This window comes from Spodoptera frugiperda, chromosome 8, assembly GCF_023101765.2.
Source record: "Spodoptera frugiperda isolate SF20-4 chromosome 8, AGI-APGP_CSIRO_Sfru_2.0, whole genome shotgun sequence".
NCBI classification, from domain to species: domain Eukaryota; kingdom Metazoa; phylum Arthropoda; class Insecta; order Lepidoptera; family Noctuidae; genus Spodoptera; species Spodoptera frugiperda.
The window spans coordinates 10,639,985-10,663,920 of record NC_064219.1 but is presented as its reverse complement, the minus strand read 5'-3'; the positions used below and the strand labels follow the sequence as shown (position 1 = coordinate 10,663,920).

Below are 23,936 nucleotides of genomic sequence, written 5' to 3'. Positions count from 1 at the left end.
CCCCATCGCTAAACAAAAGTTTGTTTGAAATTCACGCGTCATTGCTAAGCAGAGCCGACGCCAATATTAAGCTATGCAAGGAAAGCCGCTTACTTTAAAAGCTACGCTAAGTTACCAACAAGTTTGCTATGCGCTTACTTAAGAGATATTAATAAGATGGAATCATGTTTGGTTACTTCATGTTAAAGTACCAAGAAAGGTTACTTTTTGGGGGTTTTTATCCTAGACCAATTGCCAATATAGATGGAAAAGTGCAGGAAAATCAATTTAATGCTAACAATGACTTTATTTCAGATTGAAGAATTGAAATTTACTTTGTTTTAGATTCTTGAACAAATCTACTGTGCTGAAAGGGAGCTGTGATTGGTTCCCGAGTTAGTCAAATGGTGCTGAGCTTTGTAATAAATCAGCAATCTATACATCAATGCACAACATTAGTTTACGCGGGTCTCATAACAACATAACTGGTGGAAAATCAATCTGTTCATGTGACTTCTCATTAAAAAGACCCATATTAAAACGCTACTAAACTTATGACATCATCATCAAAAAACATTTTAATAAAATAATAATCACCAATCGTCATCACCTATCATCAAGATTCAATTGAAAAGTACCAGGGCGGCATAACACAGGCGGAGACCACCAACGTTCGAATTTGGGAGGCGATTGAAACCAGCTAATGTCCCACAATGGTTGATTTGCAAACAGTTGACTGGTGACAGGTCATTGTATGCTGATCGCTGCCCACGTGGCTGTAAGATGGCCGTGTAAGCAGGTTATGGTTTTGATTCGCAGGCTCTTTATGCTATTGTCATCTGGGTCAATTTCGGTAGGTACGTTTATTATGGCCGGTGAGCACGCGAGATAAATCGAAGGAATATGAAAATTGTTCACTATAAGAAAGATATCTATCAATTCTGCTTAGCCTCTTTTAGTATAGCTGCATTTGTGTTTACTTTCTAACGCCATAATCTGTCTCTTTTTACTTAAAAACCGTTACAAAAACGAAATATTTTCTCCAAATTGCCGAATTTAAACCGATCACCCGCAAAGGCATTCCGTATTCAAAAATATTATTCTTATTTCGAAAACATAAGTTGCGTTCTATATTTGAATTCGTCGCGGGAACACTCCCCCTCGCCGCGCGGGAAAAAAAGCGGCCAGCCCGAGAGGTTTTTACTGGAAATGGGTTCCGTCATTATGATTTTTCTATACTTTTCTTTAAATTCTATGAAAAGACTTTTTGAAATGAATGCAATGATATTTTCTTCCGTGTTCCTTACTTATTACCACCATCAATGTATTTATTTTTACTCTTATTTTATTGTATTACCGTATTTAAACTATGTTTTTATGTTTTCTTCTGTGATTATGCAGCTATGTAATATTTTTACAGCCATTATGTAACAATCATTGTTCAATAGTAACGGAATTCTATCCCTCGTTCGAGCATCGATCGCGCACACTCCTGCCGCGCGCCAAAACACCGCGTCGTGATAAATTACCTTCGGGAAATTAAAACTGTCTTTAAAACAATACCTGCTTTTTTCTTCGTCGCTTTCACCCCTGTACTACATCTGTCTCTCTTTAACACCTGCATTGCCCTATTTAGCGTCTCGCTTTAATTAGGAGAAAGAGGGTCGGAATTGACATTTATTTTTTGATAATTTTTCTTTTGTTTCTATTTTCTAATTTTTATCGCTTCAAATAGGTACGTTATAATTAAAATAATAATTAAGAATACTATTACGCATTTTCTTTAGCGTTTATCATTATAATTACAGAGAAAAACTTTTTAAAACAATCGTGCATTGTTGTTGCATTTAACATGTGCACCAGTCATATAGAATTAATCGTAACACCTATCTTTACAACTTTTAATGATAGTTTCTTTACAACCAGGCGATCTAGATAAGCATAGTTAAACCATAACATTCATTCTTGTAAATAAATATACTCGTCTCTAACGATCAAGTACGTTTTTGCTATTGAATCGTGGCCACAAAAAAGTAAAAAGAAAAGTTTAAATGCCTATTCAGAGCCACTGAAGCGTCATTATCAATATCTCACGGGACGCCTATAAACAACAAATGAATTATGGCGGAACGATTAAACATAAAAATAAAACTAAACATTCGCCGAAGATGCACAATCTTCTAATTAAGAACATCACAAATACATTAACTCGAACCTAAAGCCCGTTTCAAATCTAATTTCTTTTTTGACAAAACAAAAAAAAAGGACTTAATTACTTTTTGCTGGCTATCACAAAAAGCGGGAGATAAGAGCCCTATTTGAATCCTCGTTATCATCACCTCCCGGCCACTTTCACCCTTCAATCTTTACCTTTTTTTTCTTTTCCACCCCCAGAGGAGTACCTATCGTAATTTAAAGATAACTAATGCTCCTAGTCATTAAGGGAGTGCGCCGAAGAAAAAGCAAGAAAATTTTAAGGAAATGCAGCCAAATGCATTTTTAATATTTTTCTTTTCCGAATGATAACTTTGTTCGAGTTCCGAACTCCTTCGTAGGGGGGACTTTGATAGCGTCGACACTTAATGGCGTTCCAACGTAGAGAATACAACAATATTTTTTCACTGGGAAAACGTAATTAACAATCTCAAATGAACTTTTATTTGAATATTTATGTGATCAAACGTAATTAGGAATTCGTTAATTTCGGTCCATTTCAACGAGTGAGCTAGTTTATTTCCTACTACATTTTACGATGTCCCGCGCGTCATCAAAAGTAAAGACATTAACGTGTTCAAAAATATTTATTACAATTAAAAATTTTATGGGCCAATAAAAATTGTAAATGAAAAAATCTTATGGGCTTTGTTGAAATAGGTCTAATTGACCCCAAGATTTTTAAGCTTCGGGTTTAACGATCGAAAAAAGTTACAACAAAAATGAAATTAAAATCGCCCCGAGTCGCGACAAGATGTTCTTGCTTTTTTTTAAACTTGAAAAAATGTAATAATCCAACGGCAGTAAAATACTATCGGACGTTTACGACAAATTCACACAAGACCTACTTAATAAATCTGACAAAATCTTAAATTTATGCTCGCGAACGCAGGACACACAAGTAAAAAAAGATTATTTTACGACGCCGTAAACCTGGTTAGAATGCGGCCCTGGACGCCGGATAATTCGGGAAAAATCCATTTTAATTAACATATTTTTATGGTGATCGCGATGAAAAATTATAAATAATGGTTTCATTAATGTATTCTAGTAATCACCGTTTAAGACGCTGTTGCTCGTTCGCATCCTTGGCTTTTATGATATTTGGGAACGTTTAAAAGCTGTTAAGTACGACTTTATGATTTTCAATAAAGAAAATTATGTTTCAAAGGAAAAATATATGTTTCTAAATGTTTTAATTTGTGCGTTACAAGTGACGCCCTGCGCCGCTTTAATGAAAACAAGAAGTGTCGCCAGTTATTTTTATAATTTTTTTTCATGTCCACGTTTAGAAAATATTGTGAGTACGTCCAAAGAATGTTAAAAAGTGTTCTTGATTAAATAAAATGTCGCTAGGCCTCCGAGGGGACCGGCAGACGGAGTGCACGTGATGAGAATTAAGTAGGTATTACTGACATTAAACTTAGAACAGTAAGTAATGGATTTAACGGATAAATTAAAATAATCGTTGTAAATCGGATTCTTTACTTTCTCTGCTTATGTTGAGGGACATTTCGTTAACTTTAAGCCTCTGAGGAATGCGCTTAATTCTCCCCAAGCAAACAAATCAAGATATTCAAATTATGTCATCATTCAACTTTGAGAACAAACTTACCGACATCAATTTACTTAGAGGATAAAAGTCTCGCTTACCTGCAAAAAAGGAACGAACATTTAGTAAACATATACATTACAATATACAAAACAAAACTACCAGGACGACATAGCATGCAAAATGTGTACGAAAAACCCCCGAAATTACTGAATCCATATATCGTAACAAAACGGCGTACATACAAGAAAATTCGTAAATATTTTTTCAAATAAATTACACGGGGGCTAATGAAAGGGCCGATGTTTGGCCGGACGGACGGACGGACACAATGGCTGGGGAACTATTGCTCTATATATTTTGCGAAGAATGACCGCGAATTCCGCTAAATAAATATCAAGTTTTTTCTTTAGGTATTTTGGTCGGTCAGCGAAACTATTGTCGGGTCCCCGAGTACGTGCCTTAAAAGCCGCCATATTTGTTATTCAGGTGCTTGTAATTTATCCGGTGTTTCTTTAACAAGATATTTTCTTCCAGGATAATACTTATTTGTGGCTGTAACTAGGTATTTGCTTCTTATTTATGAAGCTTTCGCTCCCGAAGTAACAAGCTGGGATAATTCCAGTATATTTTTCTTGTATCGTAAACAACATTGTCGGGGAACGAGAAAATTATTTTCTACCAAGAGAAAATGAAAATCATATTACGCCAATTAGAACGACGTGTTTTAAAAAAACGTTTTCTTATTGGACGAAGGTTTCACTTACATACTTTGTATAAGTATTATACAAACCGCGATATAGCCTATTCCTAATAAGAGGTTTGGCTGCGAACGGGGAGGGCCGGAGGGCCGGCGAATCTCGTCGAATACCTCTCTCAGCCCTCCCAGAGGGCCCATGTACAAAATCATACACTATAATTTTGGAGAAAAATATCACGGTAAAGGTTCTTATGTACGTTATGTGTGGAACCCTAAAAGTGTTTCGATAACTAGAATAGTGATGTGCTTGTTTGGGTTTTTGAATTTAGATTTATGATCCAAGGAGGTTGTAGATATTTAGGGTTAGGATAAAAAACAGAATAAAGTGGACTTCTTAGTTTTAAGTGTTATTAAATGTAAGTTATATCTAAGTTATCGTTAGGTAATAAGTATAGAACTAGCAATTGAATCATTAACTTAGGTACTAAAATTACAATACACTTTATTTTGCTCCCATTAAGTATATATTGACTCTTGTTCAACCACAATCACTTTCTTTTCATTCACCAAATCAAAAACAGCAATCCTACCCTCGGCAGTTAACAGCTACATTAACAGACAGACAGACAGACACATTAATATTTATGTGCATGTCTCATACAATTACTGAGACACGTACTCAGCTCCCTGACCAGTGTGGCCAATGACCACAAAGGGCTATGAGTAACCATTTTATTATATACCTACTAGTTTTACACAGCAACTTCATTTAACTATAGTAGTAAAGTGAGAATCTCCTTCTATTTTTGAAGTCGGTTAAAATAGAGGTTTTCTTATTTGTCAATGTATTTTTTAGAGTATATTCTATCTTTGTGCTAAGTTTCATGCAGATCCGTTAAGCAGTTTTGACGTTAATAAGTGACAAACATACATACATACATATTACATACGTTTATAAAAAGGTGATTTTTTCCGTTTAACCTACGACGGTATAATATGATTACTTTGGACCCATTTAACCGGAAAAGTCAACAACTTATCTGAATAAACTAGCAAACAAATAAAATTTAAACAAATTACATCAGCTTAGAACCGAACCTCATTCAAAACGTTCACCATCCGAATTCCCCAACATCCAGCACCCTTCACCAAAAAAAAAAAAAACACAAGCATCCCTTCACAGATTGACATCTGTCAGGCTAGGGGTTCGGGGTCCGGTTGGTGTAAAAATCCTACCCTACATTCTGTTGGTCTGGTCGAATAAATTTTTAATCAAAATATTTTTGCGTCTCCCCCTAACAAAAGACTATGATAATTTCTGTATTGTTTGGTGACTGACATAAGTTAAGTAACGATGGGTGTGCTTGACTTACACATGAATAAATTATTTGTTTGTCTATCGCAAGTAATGGCAGGCACCATTGACGTCACTGTCATGGCGTCATTGGGTGGATTTGCGCAATTATTACGTGGCTATTTTGCTATTTATATCGAAATATTATTAAGTTCTTTGTCTCTAACAAAGTGTTTTAGTAGCAGTTTTATGTAAAATTGTGTAATTCAGTCGAACTTAATTATAACTTAAATGTCGATATCAAACTGATTAGATTAAAACTTTGCCCCACACTAAGATTTTCTCCTGTATCGTGGGTGCGTTTACAAACATAAAATTTTACATACAAATGACACCCAGACCCGAAACAACAATTTCTGGATCACACTAAAGAATTGCTTCGTGCGGGAATCGAACCCGCGATACGTTACTTGGCAATAGGTTGCCCAGCCAACGCACCAAGTGCAAGTCAATTTGTCAAAATTATTGAATCTCATTGAAACATTCCATTACTAACAATTATTATATTTTACCTACCAGGGTGACATAACTAAGACAGAAGTGCAACAGTTACGTTGTTATTGCAATAAAATTATACAAAAAATGTGTTACTATTCAAGTGAAAGTGTGATATTAAAAGTTTGTTGACGATATTTTCTTGTTTTTATGCTGCCCTGGTACATTCCAATTATCGACGCCGTCAATGCGTGTAGAATTTTAATGTGAAAATTAGCTATCTATTCTATATAAGCTATTTTTAATTGCAAGGAATGTTTTGAGAAATGCCATTAATTATAAAATTATTGTCCTTTCGATGTCATTCTTCAAAAAAGATGATTGTATAAGGACAGAAAAGTGTGGTACAACAATGGGCATTGTTCAAAAAAATTACCTTGTGTTTTTATTGAATTTTTCGATAATATAGACCATTTAAAGAAACTAATTTGAATATTTTGATAAAAGGATCAGAAACCACGTCAAAAATATTTTTTAAGATTTTCAAATTTTTGATATGGGTGACGTCATCATAAGGCTCAGAACGATAGTATCTGTGCCATAGTGTGGTTGCATTAAAAAAGTACAACTGTCAATAATAGCTGTCTGAATAGAACTGTCAATAATAATAACCTTAATATAAGCTGTAAACAATAAAACATGTGATAAAACGTAATTTAACATATGATATGGACAATAATGGGACTGATAATATCATAGGAGTCTATTACTTCTGTGGTACTTACATTAAAATGATCTTCGCGACAATACATAGTATAAACTTTGTAATATTCCGCACCAGCTTCTCGACACCACTTCTCTTGTAAGTCTTCCCTATTGCGAACGAAGATTTTGTTTCGACAATTTTTACAATTACTGCTGCAACTTGGAACAAAGCACTTTCTGTATTCTATTTTCACTTTATGCAGAAGAAACTTAGAATTTGAATCTTTGTATTTTTTGTAAACAAAACCGAAACAAACTGACATGACATTTATATTTGACAGTTGTAGGCTTGACTTAAAACTTTTTAATTTTTGAAACATGAGGCAACGATACTAATTTATACGTCCTATTATGACGTCATTTGAAAGACAAGCAAGGTCAACCGTATTTTAACGAAATATCAATAAATAATAAATATTTTAAATTATTAATTAGTCCATAATGATTAGTAAGTCTATTCCTCGAAATGGTTTTTCAATTACGATATTTTATAAATTATGAACAATGCCCATTAGATTTCGTATCAATAACAAATAAGACTGACCACACGACCAACGAGGCAGTCCACTTACGAAACACAACCGATAAATAATTCCCAAGCCACTTCACACCCGACCTAAAACCATTGAAACGAAAGAAACCTAAAAAAAAAACAATAAAGAACAAGAAAATCTTTGAGTACAACTAAACAATGAACAAGAGAACGGCGATTAATTCCAAAACCCGAAACAATGAAAGAATAACATTTAAGACGAAATAACGTTAAGTTAAGAAGTAGCCAATGTCAATGATACATGGTTAAAAACTTGTAAAAATCATGTACATAGGTAACTCCACGCATATTGAACAAGTACAAGTGATTTCAGATGATTCGACTCGCTTGTCTCACTTAGTTGAAAATCTACAAATATAAATGAGTGTGAGTTGTTGAAATTTTCCTCCAAAACTTTTGTTACCACCCTGTGACAGCGACTTTGTGCTACTATATTGTTTCAAAATGATGTATTTTTATGTCAGTCTAAGTTGGAAATTAGTGCTGAACGTATTTACATAGCTTTGTACTAGATTTTAGCATTTTAGTATTTGTGATCGGTATATCTTTGTCTGAATGCTGTATGTGGCTAAGTTTCTCTCCTATTATTTGTGATTGTTATTTAGCTAGCTCATGCAAATATTTATGTGTAATTATGTTTTAAACATTAGCGATTTGGTTGCTTGAGTTTGGCATTGCAAAGTCTTTCGTTTTGCTAATTCCTTTTTTTTCTTTATTTCAATAGATTTTGGTAACTGTTGTATTAATACTCTCGGATGGTTCCAAGATGTTAATGTTATTTTCATGATTACTTAAAGTTACTTAAGAAGGCATTTCATCAAATACTCTAAGCTTACGGTCAACATAATAATTCCCTTCCATAAAGAGTTCAAATTCCCAACTCCAGCTCCTAGCTAAGAAAATGTTCTTCCGTCACGCGAACCAAAATTTTGGAATGAAATAATTTCCATTTGGCATTCCTCTAGTGTTCCACACTGCATACTTGTTACACTTTAGTTTAGCAGAAATCTAATTTTCACAAACATTGCAGGCATTTAAGACATTTAGAGCAGTTCCCAGTTGCATTCCGCATGCACCTGCCCACATGACAAAGTCACTGCATACGATATTAAGATGGAATTGCATTACGTTCTCATTTTGAATTTAAATTTGAATAAGGTTCCATTGTAATTTCGGAATGGAGCTTCAAAATATTCGAGATTTGAAAGTCCACGGAGTTTATGTCATAAAGTATGGATATAAATGTGATGACGTCACTCATGCATATTGGCGGGCCAAGTAACATCGCGGATGCGTACTCATCCCACTGACAATGCACCAGTGACTCATGTTACTCGTAATTGTATTAAAAAAGAAGTTACATTTATACAAAAACTGAAGTATTTAAATATTTATGAACCTTCACAGCAGATAATAAATATGCAAAATTAACACTTTTATGCAAACCAGCTACCAAGTTTAAAAAAAAATGTAAACCAAACGATTACTTTCACAAAGAAATGTCGAATGACGGATTGCTACCATTCCGTGCCCTTTCCGAGAGACAGGCAAACACACAAATAGGCTACTTAAATAAATATTTCAATGTTAAAAAATGTTAATACGTGTCCAGATAAACATGAGCTGTCGAGAAATTTTTGGTGAGGTTAGAATGTACGGTGTTTTGTGGGGTCAAAGCGATGAGGGGTCACGTTGGGCTGGTGTCTGTAGGAATTTCTATTAAAGAAGAATGACCGGTAGCGGAGTGCAATGAGAGTTGGACGCAGTTAGCGTCACAAGCTGGCTCGAGACAAATGCGTCCACATTGTCGATCATGAATAAATTTGACAATACTAACAAAACAGTAACGGGTAGCTGGAGTATTCATGATGAGCATGAAATTGCTTAACAGATAGAAGATTGTCTTGTACTCTCTGTCATCACTGCTGAGTTTTGTGTTCAAATCGAAGTATCGTATATCAGTCTTCATTTTCAGCAGTTTCATCATCGTGTTAGCCTGTTCTCGTCCAATGCTGAACATAAACCTTTCGAATGGCAGGCCACTGAGCTCGATCTTCAGCTCTACGCATCCAACCACTACCAGCCACCTTGCGGATATCGTCACTCCACCTAGCTGGAGGGCGCCCTACACTACGCTTGCCTAGACGCGGTCTCCACTCTAGAACACGTTTACTCCAACGGTAATCGGTTCTTCAACAAATGTGACTGGCTCACTGCCACTTCAGCTTACTAATCCTTTCAGCAGATTGATTGAGTTCAAATTATCACTTTACTTGTCGTATCATTAAGGAAAAACTAGTGAAAATTAGTATGATATGGGAAATACCGTCTTCAAATCATTTGATAAACGATAAACAACAAAAACAACAACTGAATTTGAACATTGAACATCTTTAACATAGTGTACAATTGCCATTTTAATCAAATAATAATAAAAATTAATGAATTCCAGCCGACTATCTGTGTTAATAAGTAGGTACATCAAATTTCCCACACGTAGATAAACATGATAAGCCCTGTCTTGCCTTTAAAAATTATCTAATTATCTATTGGGAAAGTCCAATTCAAAGATAATGTCTGTTTGCCACTAATCCATTGTTTTTAAGCATATTATCTTTGTAATTGCTATTGATAAGGATGTATTATGTCACACTAATTTGTAGGTATTAAGTACACCTATTAATTGGAATTAGTTACTAAGAATTATTGTATCCAGATTTTCTAAAATATCTTCTAGTGTTTGCCTATAGGCTCGTCCCCTTCTTTAAGTGACTCATAAAGTCATAATGTAAGTAGGCATTGCAATATGTACACTTCGATCTATCTGTTATGCATGTTCATTGTAAAATCTAGAAAATCTTTGATGCTTTAGGTAGCTCCTAGAACTTCTAAGTCTTCAAAGTCTGACAGGTCTGTGTTAAGGAGGTCTCCAAAGTATTATAGAAGAGGGCCCTTATTGGTACATGATGTTGTAAATTATTACAAATATTCATAGCTATACCAAGGATGCCCTAGACAAACAGAACCATAATATTATTTCAATAATAGTATTGTGGCGACACATTGACAAGTGTCAGATGACAGATGACAGATGACAGAAGTCGCACATAAACTATCGACGAGCAAAAATCAATGGATGACGTCACAAATATCCTGCATCGCACATCTTAAGTTTGCATGCAAATTAACACAGATAGAAAATCCCAACGAACAACAGTTGGGCAGAAAGCCCGCCAGGCTGATCACCTCGCCTGGTCGGAGGATCCTCCTTTTCTTAGGGAACTTTACTCTCTGTTCCCTAAAGTGGTGACCCCCGACGTGAATGAAACCAACCTTCACGGAGCAGATCAGCACCGTCATCCTTATCGCCATCTCCCTCACCCATCACTTCTCCGCTGAGCGGTAATCAAGTCGCAGCCAACCAGCATCCGGCCTCATCAGGGACCACCACACGCTACATCGAAGATATGCAGCCTGGTTCTTCCCTACGGCCTCATCGGCGTCTAGGCACAGCACTCTGCACACGGTCTGAGGACGTCTTCCTCCCGTCAAAGCAGACGCCAGCCACTACGCACCTACCCTCGCAGCATCTATTCCCCGACTCACCGTGGGACACTGCGAGCTTCACTACTCCGACTCACTGGAGTATCACCCTGCACCGCTCACCCGACTCACTGGGCATTCAGCGGCACAGTTCCGACTCACTGGAACTAAGGGACATTCTACACTGGCTCTGGCACCGCTCATCTCAAGCATCGACAGCCGTCTCAACAGGATCAACCTCCGGTCTTGGGGGGGAGTGATGTGGCGACACTGACAAGTGACAGATGACAGATGACAGAAGTCGCACATAAACTATCGACGAGCAAAAATCAATGGATGACGTCACAAATATCCTGCATCGCACATCTTAAGTTTGCATGCAAATTAACACAGATAGAAAATCCCAACGAACAACAGTTGGGCAGAAAGCCCGCCAGGCTGATCACCTCGCCTGGTCGGAGGATCCTCCTTTTCTTAGGGAACTTTACTCTCTGTTCCCTAAAGTGGTGACCCCCGACGTGAATGAAACCAACCTACACGGAGCAGATCAGCACCGTCATCCTTATCGCCATCTCCCTCACCCATCACTTCTCCGCTGAGCGGTAATCAAGTCGCAGCCAACCAGCATCTTCGGCCTCATCAGGGACCACCACACGCTACATCGAAGATATGCAGCCTGGTTCTTCCCTACGGCCTCATCGGCGTCTAGGCACAGCACTCTGCACACGGTCTGAGGACGTCTTCCTCCCGTCAAAGCAGACGCCAGCCACTACGCACCTACCCTCGCAGCATCTATTCCCCGACTCACCGTGGGACACTGCGAGCTTCACTACTCCGACTCACTGGAGTATCACCCTGCACCGCTCACCCGACTCACTGGGCATTCAGCGGCACAGTTCCGACTCACTGGAACTAAGGGACATTCTACACTGGCTCTGGCACCGCTCATCTCAAGCATCGACAGCCGTCTCAACAGGATCAACCTCCGGTCTTGGGGGGGAGTGATGTGGCGACACTGACAAGTGACAGATGACAGATGACAGAAGTCGCACATAGACTATCGACGAGCAAATCAATGGATGACGTCACAAATATCCTGCATCGCACATATGAAGTTTGCGTGCGAATTAACACGGATAGAAAATCTCAACGAACAACAGTTGGGCAGAAAGCCCGCCAGGCTGATCACCTCGCCTGGTCGGAGGATCCTCCTTTGCTTAGGGAACTTTACTCTCTGTTCCCTAAAGTATTATTATTGAAAATATAAACGTGAAAGCCACCACCTGCTTCCATTTCATTCGCAGAAATGCATTCTCCTCATCACTGACAGCTATAACAACTGGTACAATAAAATCCATACAAATGTCCCATTCAGATGCACGTCAAAAAAATCAGGTCAAAAATTAACAATAATCTAAACATGACAAAAATGCGTACACGCATATCGCTCTAATTGTCGATTTGTTTATTCTGTCTCTATCGCACTTGGTTGTTTGTTATGTTCTGTCTCAGTCGCACGCGCAGCTGTCATGTGTGACGAATCACTTTGTCATTGTGTCAGTTTGGACGCTTCTCCTCACCCTTTTGATGCGTAGTCGTGATGATAATGTGTGCTTTTGCTTTTTAGGGTCCCGTGGGGTTGGTGTTAATTTTATTAAAATGGTATCTTTCTATGGTACGGAGCAAGGGAGGGATGTAATGGTGTATATGAAATTTTGTTTTGTTAATATTCTGATTTAGATGAATATAATTATGGAAATAGTTGTGTTGAACGCAATATGTTTGTTGCTTGTAGTGCCTTGTAAAAGAAAAAAAATTTAAAGGCAGATGCAGTTGGAGCAAGAAGGTTGTTTTGAAATAAGTTTTCTCAATCATAAAAAGGAGAACCAAGAACAAACTACATACCTACATTTCTATAGTAGACTTATTAACTGACGGACATATAAAACCCATAGAGCTAGTGTAACCAGGAATTAAATTCATTTCAATTACAAAAGAAATTTAATTTTCTTTACCCAAAGAGAGAATAAATTTTCTATAATTTACCATTGTTCCTTTGTACTATTGATGTTCGCTTAAGACTTTGACTGCCAACAAGTGCTTCGCTAGCACTGGTCACTTTTGCCCCCATGGCGTTTAATTACCAATTAAAAAGCAACGAATGAGTACAAACCAAAAATACTAAAAATCTCTAATCTCAAATATCTCCGGTATCCCATAACTGGAAACATAACGCCACCGCCATGACATACAGACATACAATAGAATTATATTCTGTGTGATTGCATTGTACACAACCCTTTGGTTACACGTGAACCCTTGTAATGTTACGGATTACATCACAGGGGCCATTCGGACGACTGCAGTCGCCGCCATGTTGATATTTTCATCTGTCAAAATTATTTATTTGAGACGAACATTCTAGGACTGTAATAGATGGTGCTGTTGATGCGATAGACGAAATATTGACACATTTTTGAAAAATATTTTCTTGGCTAAATTCATTGGTAAAAAGTAATCGTATCTATGTAGAATGTAGACACATTAAATCTAAAATATCTAGTCAGGAAGGCTTTAGATAATGATGATTACAATCAGACGAAAGATAGAGAATTAATCAAACGGAAAACTTGATAACCACACTAATATCCGTGAACGTAAAGGCAGACGTATACCCAGTGTATTAGAACTTAAATTCCAAGACCAATAAAAAACCGACCATCCGCATTCCACCAGAATACTTTTAGACAAAAGCAACCAACACTAAACAATAATCCAACACCTCATGAACAATGGTCACGCTTTGGAACAAGTCTCCAGTCTCCACAAACAAAATGGCAGCCCAAATACAAAAATAACATGATAGGTAATTGGAACCGAGTTATTACCTTTCGTTTTGTAAGATACACGACTCCTGAGGTCCAAAACCACAGATCAAATACGGGAAACGTGGAAGCCATGGGTACGGGGTCAGGTTACCCGAAATTTGTCGGACACAGCTAAAGCTCAGTGAACTCATTGTTTCTTTTTTTGATCAACATCGTATCGTATGACTATTGCTGTTGGTCTTACGACATGGTGTCATCACACCTGTTGTGCCCTGGAGGAGTAAGCAGATATGCGGTGTGAATGTCTGAGTTTCAAGAGTTCTCATAAACAGTTTTATGTAATTTGATTATATGAAGCTTGTTAGTCTACTTCGAATGCAGAATTTAGGGATAGTTTTGCAAGATGACAAGGCTCTTTACGACTTTTAACCAACAAGTAGTCATACTCATAACCTGTAAAATGAATGAGTGATTTTGTATCAAAATCTCTCCCCACAAGGAAATGCTAACGTTTCTAATATATTAAAACATAGCAGTTCCGTGTCAATGTATCAGAATATTCCTAATTATTATCGATACCCAACTACTTACTACACGTTCAAAGGGCGAATTTTCCATTTCTAAATGAGGAGAAACCATCAACCAATCATAATTCGGGGAAAACGTAACTTAACGCGAATCTATCACGAGCCACCACGCCCCGGGGAAGTCGGGCAAACACCGACCCTCCGCTAATCTAATATTAAACACATTCGGATATTAGATACAAAGTGAGCATTCACAGAATTTAATAATCCCGCTCCCACACCTATACACACCTCCCTTTCACTCGTACACGTCTGTCTCGCTCTCACATGAATTATTAACAACAATTTTATGATTACATTTAGCATTGAGTGTAAGTGCGGGCGGGACGTGATACGAAAGTCGAATGGCCGGTGAAAAATGGCGGGAAAACGTTGCCAGTTAATATTTTATTGGTTTCGATAGGTTTGAGTTATGTAAGTCAGCTGGGGGTTCCGGTAATTTTCAATTTTGTGCCTGAAATATTGATAAGCTGAAGTCCCCCGTGTTCAGTTTATTGGATCACTCGAAGATGATTTGCAGTTTCCAACATTGCGCCACTTACTGAACTCCATGCGTGCCATTTGTTATGATTCAAGAGGGATACTAACTTAAAGTCCATGCATATTTAATGTAACACTAAATTTAAGTGCTAATCAAAAGTGTCCAAACATTAGCACACAATGCCTATAAAACTAGTCCTAAACTACGTCAAAAGAACATAAACACCTAATCAAATTACATTCGCACTAACAAATAACTTATAACTTACAAAGTCATACAGAAAAAACCCATCAAAAACGACGCGAGCCTGTTTAGCATACGACAATGCGTAAAGCTTGTTATTAGCACGCAAAAAACATGTAGGCAACGCGAGTAGACTTCGCCGACACCCGGATAGCTCTAGAACAGAATATTCCGAACACACAAACGTCCAGTCAGCGGTCATTTCACTCGTGGATTGAATACCAAGTTACCGACAGAATTCTGACGAAAATAGAAGCGAGCAGCCATAGCCTGTAATTGTGTTCCACGTTCATATTTACCCCCAACCTCCTCAAGGGTGCCGTAATGCAATAATCGTCATATTTTGTACGAGTCACACTTGAACGTATTTGGTTAGGAATTACTTTCTAATTTACTGTTGCGGGTACTTGAATTTTAGGGTTGAATTTTGTTTATAGCCTTTTCAAATTGGGGTACTTTTTTACTCTTGGTTTCAAAGACGTATGACAAAGATTGCTTCACTAGATCAGCTTCTCATATAATTCTATTTATATCCTAAACTTAAGATTTACTCCGATCCTAACAAGCAGTAATTGCCCAAATAAACCTACAGGACTTGAAGAAAAGAGCAAGAAACCCATTAAAGGAACACCTGGCAAACAATATGCTTTATTTAAATAAGTAATCAGCATAAAACTGCTGGCTCACACGACGCCATTAGCATTACGACCAACTAGATTTAATTCACACGTGAAAACCCTAGCAGGTTCTTAAAATTCTATGGTTTTTCTGGCCCTACGCCAGGGCAATAGGAAATTGCCAGTTGCCCGAATAAGTTAACATATGAAACAATTTCATTTTAACGACATTATTCCCTGCAGTATCCCCGGACCAAAGTTTCCATATCATTTAAAATAGCCTGACAATTAAGGCTGAATCACATTCGTCTGTCACATTTCGTCTACCAATCAGGAATATTTTTGAAAAGCTGGCAGAATAATTTTCGTCCATGTCAATAAACATGGCGGCACAAAAAAAATCATCTGCACAAGTGTCAACGATTGACAATTAGCAGCATCGTCCTGTCTGATCCAAAATTTTCGCATAATTGTCATTCGGTAATTGAAAAACGCAATTATGAACGCCGAGAGCGTCAGTTAATTAATATTAAATTCTGAAATAATCGCCCCGCTCTCCCCGCACACCCCCTCCCCGGGGACACAGGGGGCATGGACTGATTGAATTATAGGCAAATTTTGAATTTTGAATAATTCACGGGAGTGAGTTAGCCCTTTATGGCACGCGGGAGGAGGACGAGTGAATTTTTGGTTTAATTAGTCTGCTTATTGTTTCGGGTGGAAACGGGTTTTGTGGTCCTAATTGTTTTTGGCATCTTTTTGTTCAATAGTGTTGGAGCGATAAAGATTTAATTGCATTCGTATAAATAATAAAGACGTTCTATCTGACATAATAATTGTATTTTATTATAGTAGTAGGTACGTTAGATAATAGTGAAACAATATTTATGGCAGCTTTTTCTGACAAGTAATAACTGTGACCTAATAACTAATGATTTATTATATCAATATGTTAAAAGCACAATAACTGTTAACTTCTTAACCTTAGATAGGCGTAACTGAATCATATTATTTTTTTCCACTCGTGAGAGACGTCGCTAGCTGACACGAGACGGTTCGCGATCCGCAGAACACTGATATATTACGCAATTACTTATTCCCGGTGAATAGAAGAGAAAAACGTTGAAAACAAAATGGTTCCTAGTTACAGATCAGTACGGACACTGCGGCTTCACAAAATTCAATTTGGCCAGCATTTCGGTCCTCCCGCCGCGCGCCGTGCGACAAACCAAACAATTACACATACGTGTGTCGAAAGCATAATTTTTCCACAAAAACTACGTGGAAATGTGAAAAAAACACACTCGCTGACGCTTTGTTAGTTTTTCGCGCCAACGCGTCGGCCATTTTTGACAGCTGTCAAACGCTGCGCTAGTGATTGCGTCTTTTGTAGTCGCACCTTTTTTTGAGACACGTATTTTTTACGTGGAAAAATCAAAACGTCACCGCGGCTGGATATTTTGAATCGTAAATATGAATAGCACAATGTAATCCCACACAAATTACCAGCGCATAGGAATATGAAAGCGATAAACCGAGATGCATCGGCGATACGTGCACACAATCCTGTCTCATTTCAATACCTATTGTGAGGTCGGCGCTAGTGTTGTAACGTCGTAACGTCCCGTTCTACGGACACCCATCAGTCATTTACGAATGAATACATGACAATCGATCGAGATACGTAAGGTAACATGTCGCCGCTGAGTGACGACGGATTCTCCGACTCGTGACGGATATCTGAACGTTGACAAACGTGTGGCCAGCGCGGCCGGCGACTTCTTTTTACAAAATTTAAGCAGAAGAACTTGACGTGTGATAGTGACGTGACGATGTGGACCTGTCAGTTTTCAATTGGCTCTCAAAGGGTGTTGACGTGCCGAGTCGGATCTAGATCCAAGTGCGGACATGTTAATTGTTATGGACGCAGCGTAGGAGTCACATAAACACACCCCTGACGTTTATTCGCTTTCCAAACGTATTTGCGTGTAATTCGATATCAGTTTTTAGAATACGGAACCTACGCGGCCTATGAAACTTGATCGCTGTTCGTTAATCGATATAGATAATCGTATATTCCGATGAGAATCGATTACTAAAACGGATACGAGTAGTTTACTAAGTTGCAATAGTAAACATCATTAGGTATGATACGCAGTGAAGCGGAGCGATAGCTCGTAAAAGATAGTTTCTGTTGAAGCAAGAAAATATGCCATGATCGTTAAAATTTACATATTATGATGAGATACAGGCTAATCACGAGGTTTAAGTTATTTTAGTGTTTCAGTGATGGATTCCTGTTTAGATTACTTTGGCTTTTGCAATAATTATCGTCGTCCGTTGATACATTTTGTAAGAACTCAAATTACATGTGTGTTACCTTCATTGAGATATAAAATTAATCTTATGTACAAACGTGAACATGTAACATCAAGGTTGTCTAAGAATGCCCTTTCCGTGTCCATGTTTTAAGTATAAATACTTAGTAGCCATGAAATCTGTGAAAACATACAACGGTGTTTTCAAATACGAATTTAAAAAAAACGCCTTTGTTTCATAGACCAAAATTTAAGCAGTCTATGCTTGACAGTCGTCAAATCCATTTAATACTGTACCTTAGTACGAGTTTGCTTTACGTTAAACGAAAACGACGTACGCGTACGGTCTTCTGATTGGCGGGCGCGAATGAACCACCAATCAACCAACGCGCTCTCGTTTCGTTTTCGTTCGACGTCAAACAAATTCGTACTAAGAGTACTATTCATCCATTTCTAAGTCAATAGTATAACGTCTATCTACACTTGTACACGAACCCTAATACTAGCGACGTAATGTTGCAACGAAACAGCGAAAAAAAAACTTATAATTTATGTTAAAATAATGAGCATTTAACCAAATGATCGTTATTGCCCGGCTTAGGTGTTAAATTTACATTCAGCGCCGGACACCGATGATTATTTCATCATTTTACTGTCTAATTACGGAAATTATTAAATATCGCGATTAAAATGTTTATTGGTCGTCAATTTTGACTAAGTTTCCAATTCCTTTTACCTTTTTTGAGGTTTTTGCCAATATTATTGCAACAGTTTTGGTTCAAAATGGATCAATTAATTTTATGCTAGAAACTGCTATAGGTTAGTTACTTTTAGTTCCTCTACAATTACTTAATGACGAGACTCGAACCTTTATTAAAAGTGAACTGAATTTTTTCCATGATAAGGAATTAAATTTAAGACCTAGTTTATAGATTTACAGAAGGCAAAAGTTCTAAGGCTCTAGACAGACGGACTGCAAGCCGACCATGCAGCCCAGCATTATGTGAACGTGTCAACTGTATTCAAACTGCAATTTGCAGTTGGAAGTTGAAATGCAGTCCGTCTGTCTAGAGCCTAAAAGAAAATTTCATTTCATGTCCAAGGTACTAGGAAATCATGAATTCTAGAAAGTTAATAATGAATCTTCACATCCTTATAAATTGAATAAAACCTAATAAAACAAATGTCATCATTAAACTAAATATCACTTTCATAAACCAAAGTACCAGGGCAACATAAATGTAAGAAAGCTTACCTGGATCTGTCGCGTCGAGTGTCTGCGGCGGGGGCTGGCTGAGAGGTCCAGGAGTGCCACCGGAGCCAGGAGAACGAACGTCATCGTTCACCGCTCCACCGTATGACAAGGACGACGATGGCGGTCTCTGTGAACAAGAGAGAGATGGAGATATTAGACTTGGATAGCTTACCAAGGACTTAAGTTGTGTTGACTAGGAAATCTTCTAGAGTGGAAGAAAGAACTACCTATGATGAAGTCTTCAAAGACTTATTGATGAGATTAGGTTTTTGTTTTTTCTTTACCAAGTACCTAAACAGTGGTTTATTATTAGATACTAACTAAATTACATCTTCAAGGTGTTCAGCAGGTATGCAGATTGAAAAAAGTGTATGTCAGATATATTCACAATCACTTTCAGATACTAATACCAAAATCTGAAAAGTTTAGTAAGGTACATATTTAACTACACATATTTAGTTTGTTTTGAACCAAAACTCACGTCCCAGTACAGCTTACACCCGTATCTACAGAGCAACTATGGTATTTTTATATCAATTATTGTATTAAACATAATTTTGGACCCCTGACAATCGATTCAGTGAGGTCAATGAGGCGAGGCGACCAACAGTGACTACTCAGCCGTGACTAAATGGGAGAAGTAAAAAAAAACGACATATTTATTTTATTAGAGATAGAAAACTATTGGGTTAGGCTAGGAAATTAATGTGTGATCATATTTACGAAAATTGGGCTTTAAATTGTTAATAAATATGCTCCTAACCGCTGTTTTGGTTGTTAGACATGACAATTTAGATTGCTTTTCAATTTGGCGTTCAACAACCCACGACTGTTATTCTCTTTGACAAAAATACGATTGATCTAGTGCAATCCATACCAAATAAGTTATAAGATATATAATTCCTAATCTATCACTGCTTTAATAATTACGTTTTACTTACATCCATGGTCAAGATGAAATATCTCCAGACACTATCACAAAACATGAATTTTATTCTCACAATCCTTTGACACAACTCGCTGACATTTCGCAAATCACCACCAATAACTATTTCCTATTCTACCCTCAATAATAATTAGAAACAGACTTCCTATGCATTAAAATTAAATCGTTCGGCAATTGTCGTAACACTTCGGGTATTGTCGTAATACTTCGGAAGCGATCGGGTAATGAGCCGGCGCGCACGCCACTTCGCCATTAGACAGCGCGTGAGCAACACCTGCCGTACTTTAGCAGTAATGGTCAGGTTATGAAATAAGGAAGTATGGTGATATTAAAGGAGACTCGCTTATTGTGTTTGGTAAAATATTAGCGAAATTATTTTGATATAATTTGATTATGAATGCAGCTGTTTCTTTCTACATTTACCTAATTGATTTCTATAAAGGAATCTTTTATTACTTCTTCTAATACCAATATAGTCTGTTTTGTATTTTCAATGGCAACTGAGTATCTAGATCAGTCCAATGCAGTTTGTTACTGCCAATCAAAATCAAATACTGTTTACATGAAACTATGTCTTATTAACATCACCTGCCCTCAACACCTAGTTCTCATTATACAGTCAACCAGCATGTCAACCTATCCTTTTCTAACAAACATTTTCAACCTTATTAAATTGATATAAAGCAGAAAATCCAATGAATAAAATTGACAGATTGGGGTAGCTTGATCTGCAAACTGTTTCACTATTATCCCATTTGTTTTCAAAGTCCTCTTCTCATACAGAGAAGGTATGATGCATTCTCAATCTATTATTTTACATAAGTTAGATTAAAATTAGTGCATTGTGTTCTACTTCTAAACTTCCAAAAATATAACATAAAAACTTATTTCCCATTCATGTAACACAATTCTAATTACCATACAAATGATAAATAGCCAGACATTCGGCTTACCAGTAATTACCGAAAAAACTTGGATTTAATTGTGTGTGTGATAGGTAACTAACGATCGTTACGGCTTAACTGATGTATAACTTGCATTTAACTTAATGGCTTGGTGTAATGGATTTAATGATTTCTGTATGATATGTATTACATAGGAAGGTTTGTTTCTAGCTTTGGACTCGTGGTGTCCCATGGGAACTAATATAAAAAGCAGTTAAGTAAGTTTAAGTGGGGGGAAATTATCCAATGACTTCTCCTGCCTTGGGCGAGGCGAGAGGGAGTGTCAGACTCTTACTGACTAAAAACCACCCCGTTCCTACTCCTACTCTTTGAGCTGGAGCAACGGTAACCCCGCTAGGTAGTCCGCAGTTCCGGGTCGGGCATCAGCCCTACTGGGCCACATATGAGTTATCTAGGCTAGGTGACACCTAAAGAAAATCCTCTGGTATAGTTTCTTGCTCATTCCAGATTTATCCAGATTTTGATGTTCCAAAATTGTTTATTTTTTCGATTTAATTGAAGTAACAACTTTTATTTATTGAGAAGTTGAGCTTTTACAAATACTTGACTAACGATTACTTACCAAGAAATTACACACACAAAGAAATGCTTTAAATCATGAATACCCATTCTAGTTAATCGCTACAATAATGGAAACTAACCTAATTTTACAACTGTCAAGAATACAATTCACACACCTGTTCCAAATTCAAATTCAAATTCGAAATCAAACAACCCTTTAACGTATTCTTTTCAAATTAATCGAACGCCATTTGGCTTTTGACGTACCAAATTCAAATACGAATAGTACGCCATTATTTTGAGTTATGTCAAACGTTTGACGTACGAATTAAATTTGTAATGATACTGTGTAATAATTAGATTGTATTACTATTGGTAGAGGAATTAACGTGTAATTAGTTATTGATTAGTCGATTAGCCGTATGTTATATGAGTTATCTATTGATATAATTGAGATTATGTGATTTATATGTGTCTCTATTGTCTAGTTATCTGACTAGATTGCTTGTTAGCGGACGTAAATACGATGTATAGTAAGTTCGACTCCTTAATCGCGTAAAATATTCTAGATATTTTAAAACACAATCTTGAGTGTGATACTTAATAATCGTGGATCTACTAACTTACTATCATTTTTATATCACTTTTCTGCATAAAAACATTAAAATAGTTCATAAATCAACCAAAACAATACTTATCAACAAAAAAAAACAAAATTCAATTACACTCAAACTTCGGACGCTAGCAACACTAATTGGTTTACACCTCTAATATATTTTTTATGGCAACACCGACCGTTTCACACCATATGGGACAAATGCATCATTACCGTACGTGTTATTGTAATACTAGTGTTTACCTTAAAGCCGCCATATTGGATCGTTAGCGAAATTATAACAACTCGAATAAAGTGTGTGACGGAAATCGATTAGGGAATCGATGTTAGTTATTTTTATATCATTATTTTTGTATTTGTATGTAGTGTGGGTGTTTTAAAGGTGTGTTTGTGAATTTGAGTGTTTAAAGTATGGATAGTTTTGTGCTGTTTTGTAACTAGTTGTGTTTAGATTTTACTTAAAAAGATAAGTATAGATATCTACTGCTCCTTTGGTCTTGTGAAGTTAGCTGGTTTATTACCAGGTTCAATTCTTGGGTAGAACAACGTCCCTATTTCATTTTTATGAAATAGGTGGCAATTAAACAGACGAATTACCTGAGCTATCAGCGCCACCCATGAACATTCGCAGCACCAGAGGAGTCAGAGGCGCATTGTAAGAGGTGCATTTAGTTTATTATGAATTCGTAATTCTTAATCATAATCATAAAGGTTGCACTTGTTCAAGTGAAATAGGAAGAGGAGTAATCTATTACTTCACTCAGAGATGAAACTTCAAACCCCTTACTCAACAAACACTCTCACCAACCACCCAACATTTAATAGAACAACAAACGAATAACCCTTAAAACATAAAAATATAATTACACACACCATTTCATTTACAAAAGAATAACATATAAGCACACGGCTCCATATAAAGATATACAAAACCAATATAAACTGACCTTCAAATGTACTAAAAGATCTTAGAAAGCCAGACCATGATAAACTGGTTATGTATAGCTCCATGCAGCAAGCTACATAAACCAGTGTAAACTGACCGTCAAAAGTACGCAAACATCATACAAAGCGAGGTCATGATAAACTGGTTATTGTGTAGCTGTACGCATAGTACTTACAAGTCACTTCGGTCTATAGAGCCACAATTATTTTTAAACAAATCAATAACACTACGCCGGCAGGGTTAACTTTAGTTAAGAAAACAATACCCGCCTGTAGCAGGGTTGTACCTGCGTTTCAGTGGAAATTGGCTGAAAGTGGAAATCCAATTGATATATTGTTAGCTTTAAAATGAAGTATTATTATATGTTTTTGGTGTTTAAAATGTTCGTAGTAAGTAATCAGGGAATTGTGTGTGTTGATGTAAAAATGCAATACACAGAACGAAAAATTCACGTTTCACCAGAGTTTTTTTAGGGGGAAAATCATCTAAAGTTTTCTCCCTTGTGCAAGGTGAAACCCGTTAGGTAGTCAGCTCCGAA

The 23,936-nt window shown here is 37.0% G+C and overlaps 1 protein-coding gene and 1 long non-coding RNA gene across 2 annotated transcripts in view; one reads left to right on the top strand and one right to left on the bottom strand.

Moving 5' to 3' along the window:
• The first annotated feature begins 10,609 nt into the window (after positions 1–10,609).
• LOC126910968 (uncharacterized) lies at positions 10,610–12,345 on the top strand. The gene is made up of 2 exons (XR_007705567.1): positions 10,610–11,372; positions 12,125–12,345. It is a non-coding gene; the product is annotated as an uncharacterized LOC126910968 (long non-coding RNA).
• Positions 12,346–18,281: 5,936 nt separating this feature from the next.
• LOC126910982 (homeobox protein homothorax-like) overlaps positions 18,282–23,936 on the bottom strand; it is a 44,154-nt gene continuing 38,499 nt past the window's right edge. Inside the window, exons 2-3 of the mRNA XM_050695670.1 lie at positions 19,425–19,551; positions 18,282–18,349 (exon numbers count right to left, since the gene is read on the bottom strand). Coding sequence (XP_050551627.1) covers positions 18,282–18,349; positions 19,425–19,551 — 195 coding nt within the window. The remainder of the gene's footprint in view (positions 18,350–19,424; positions 19,552–23,936) is intronic.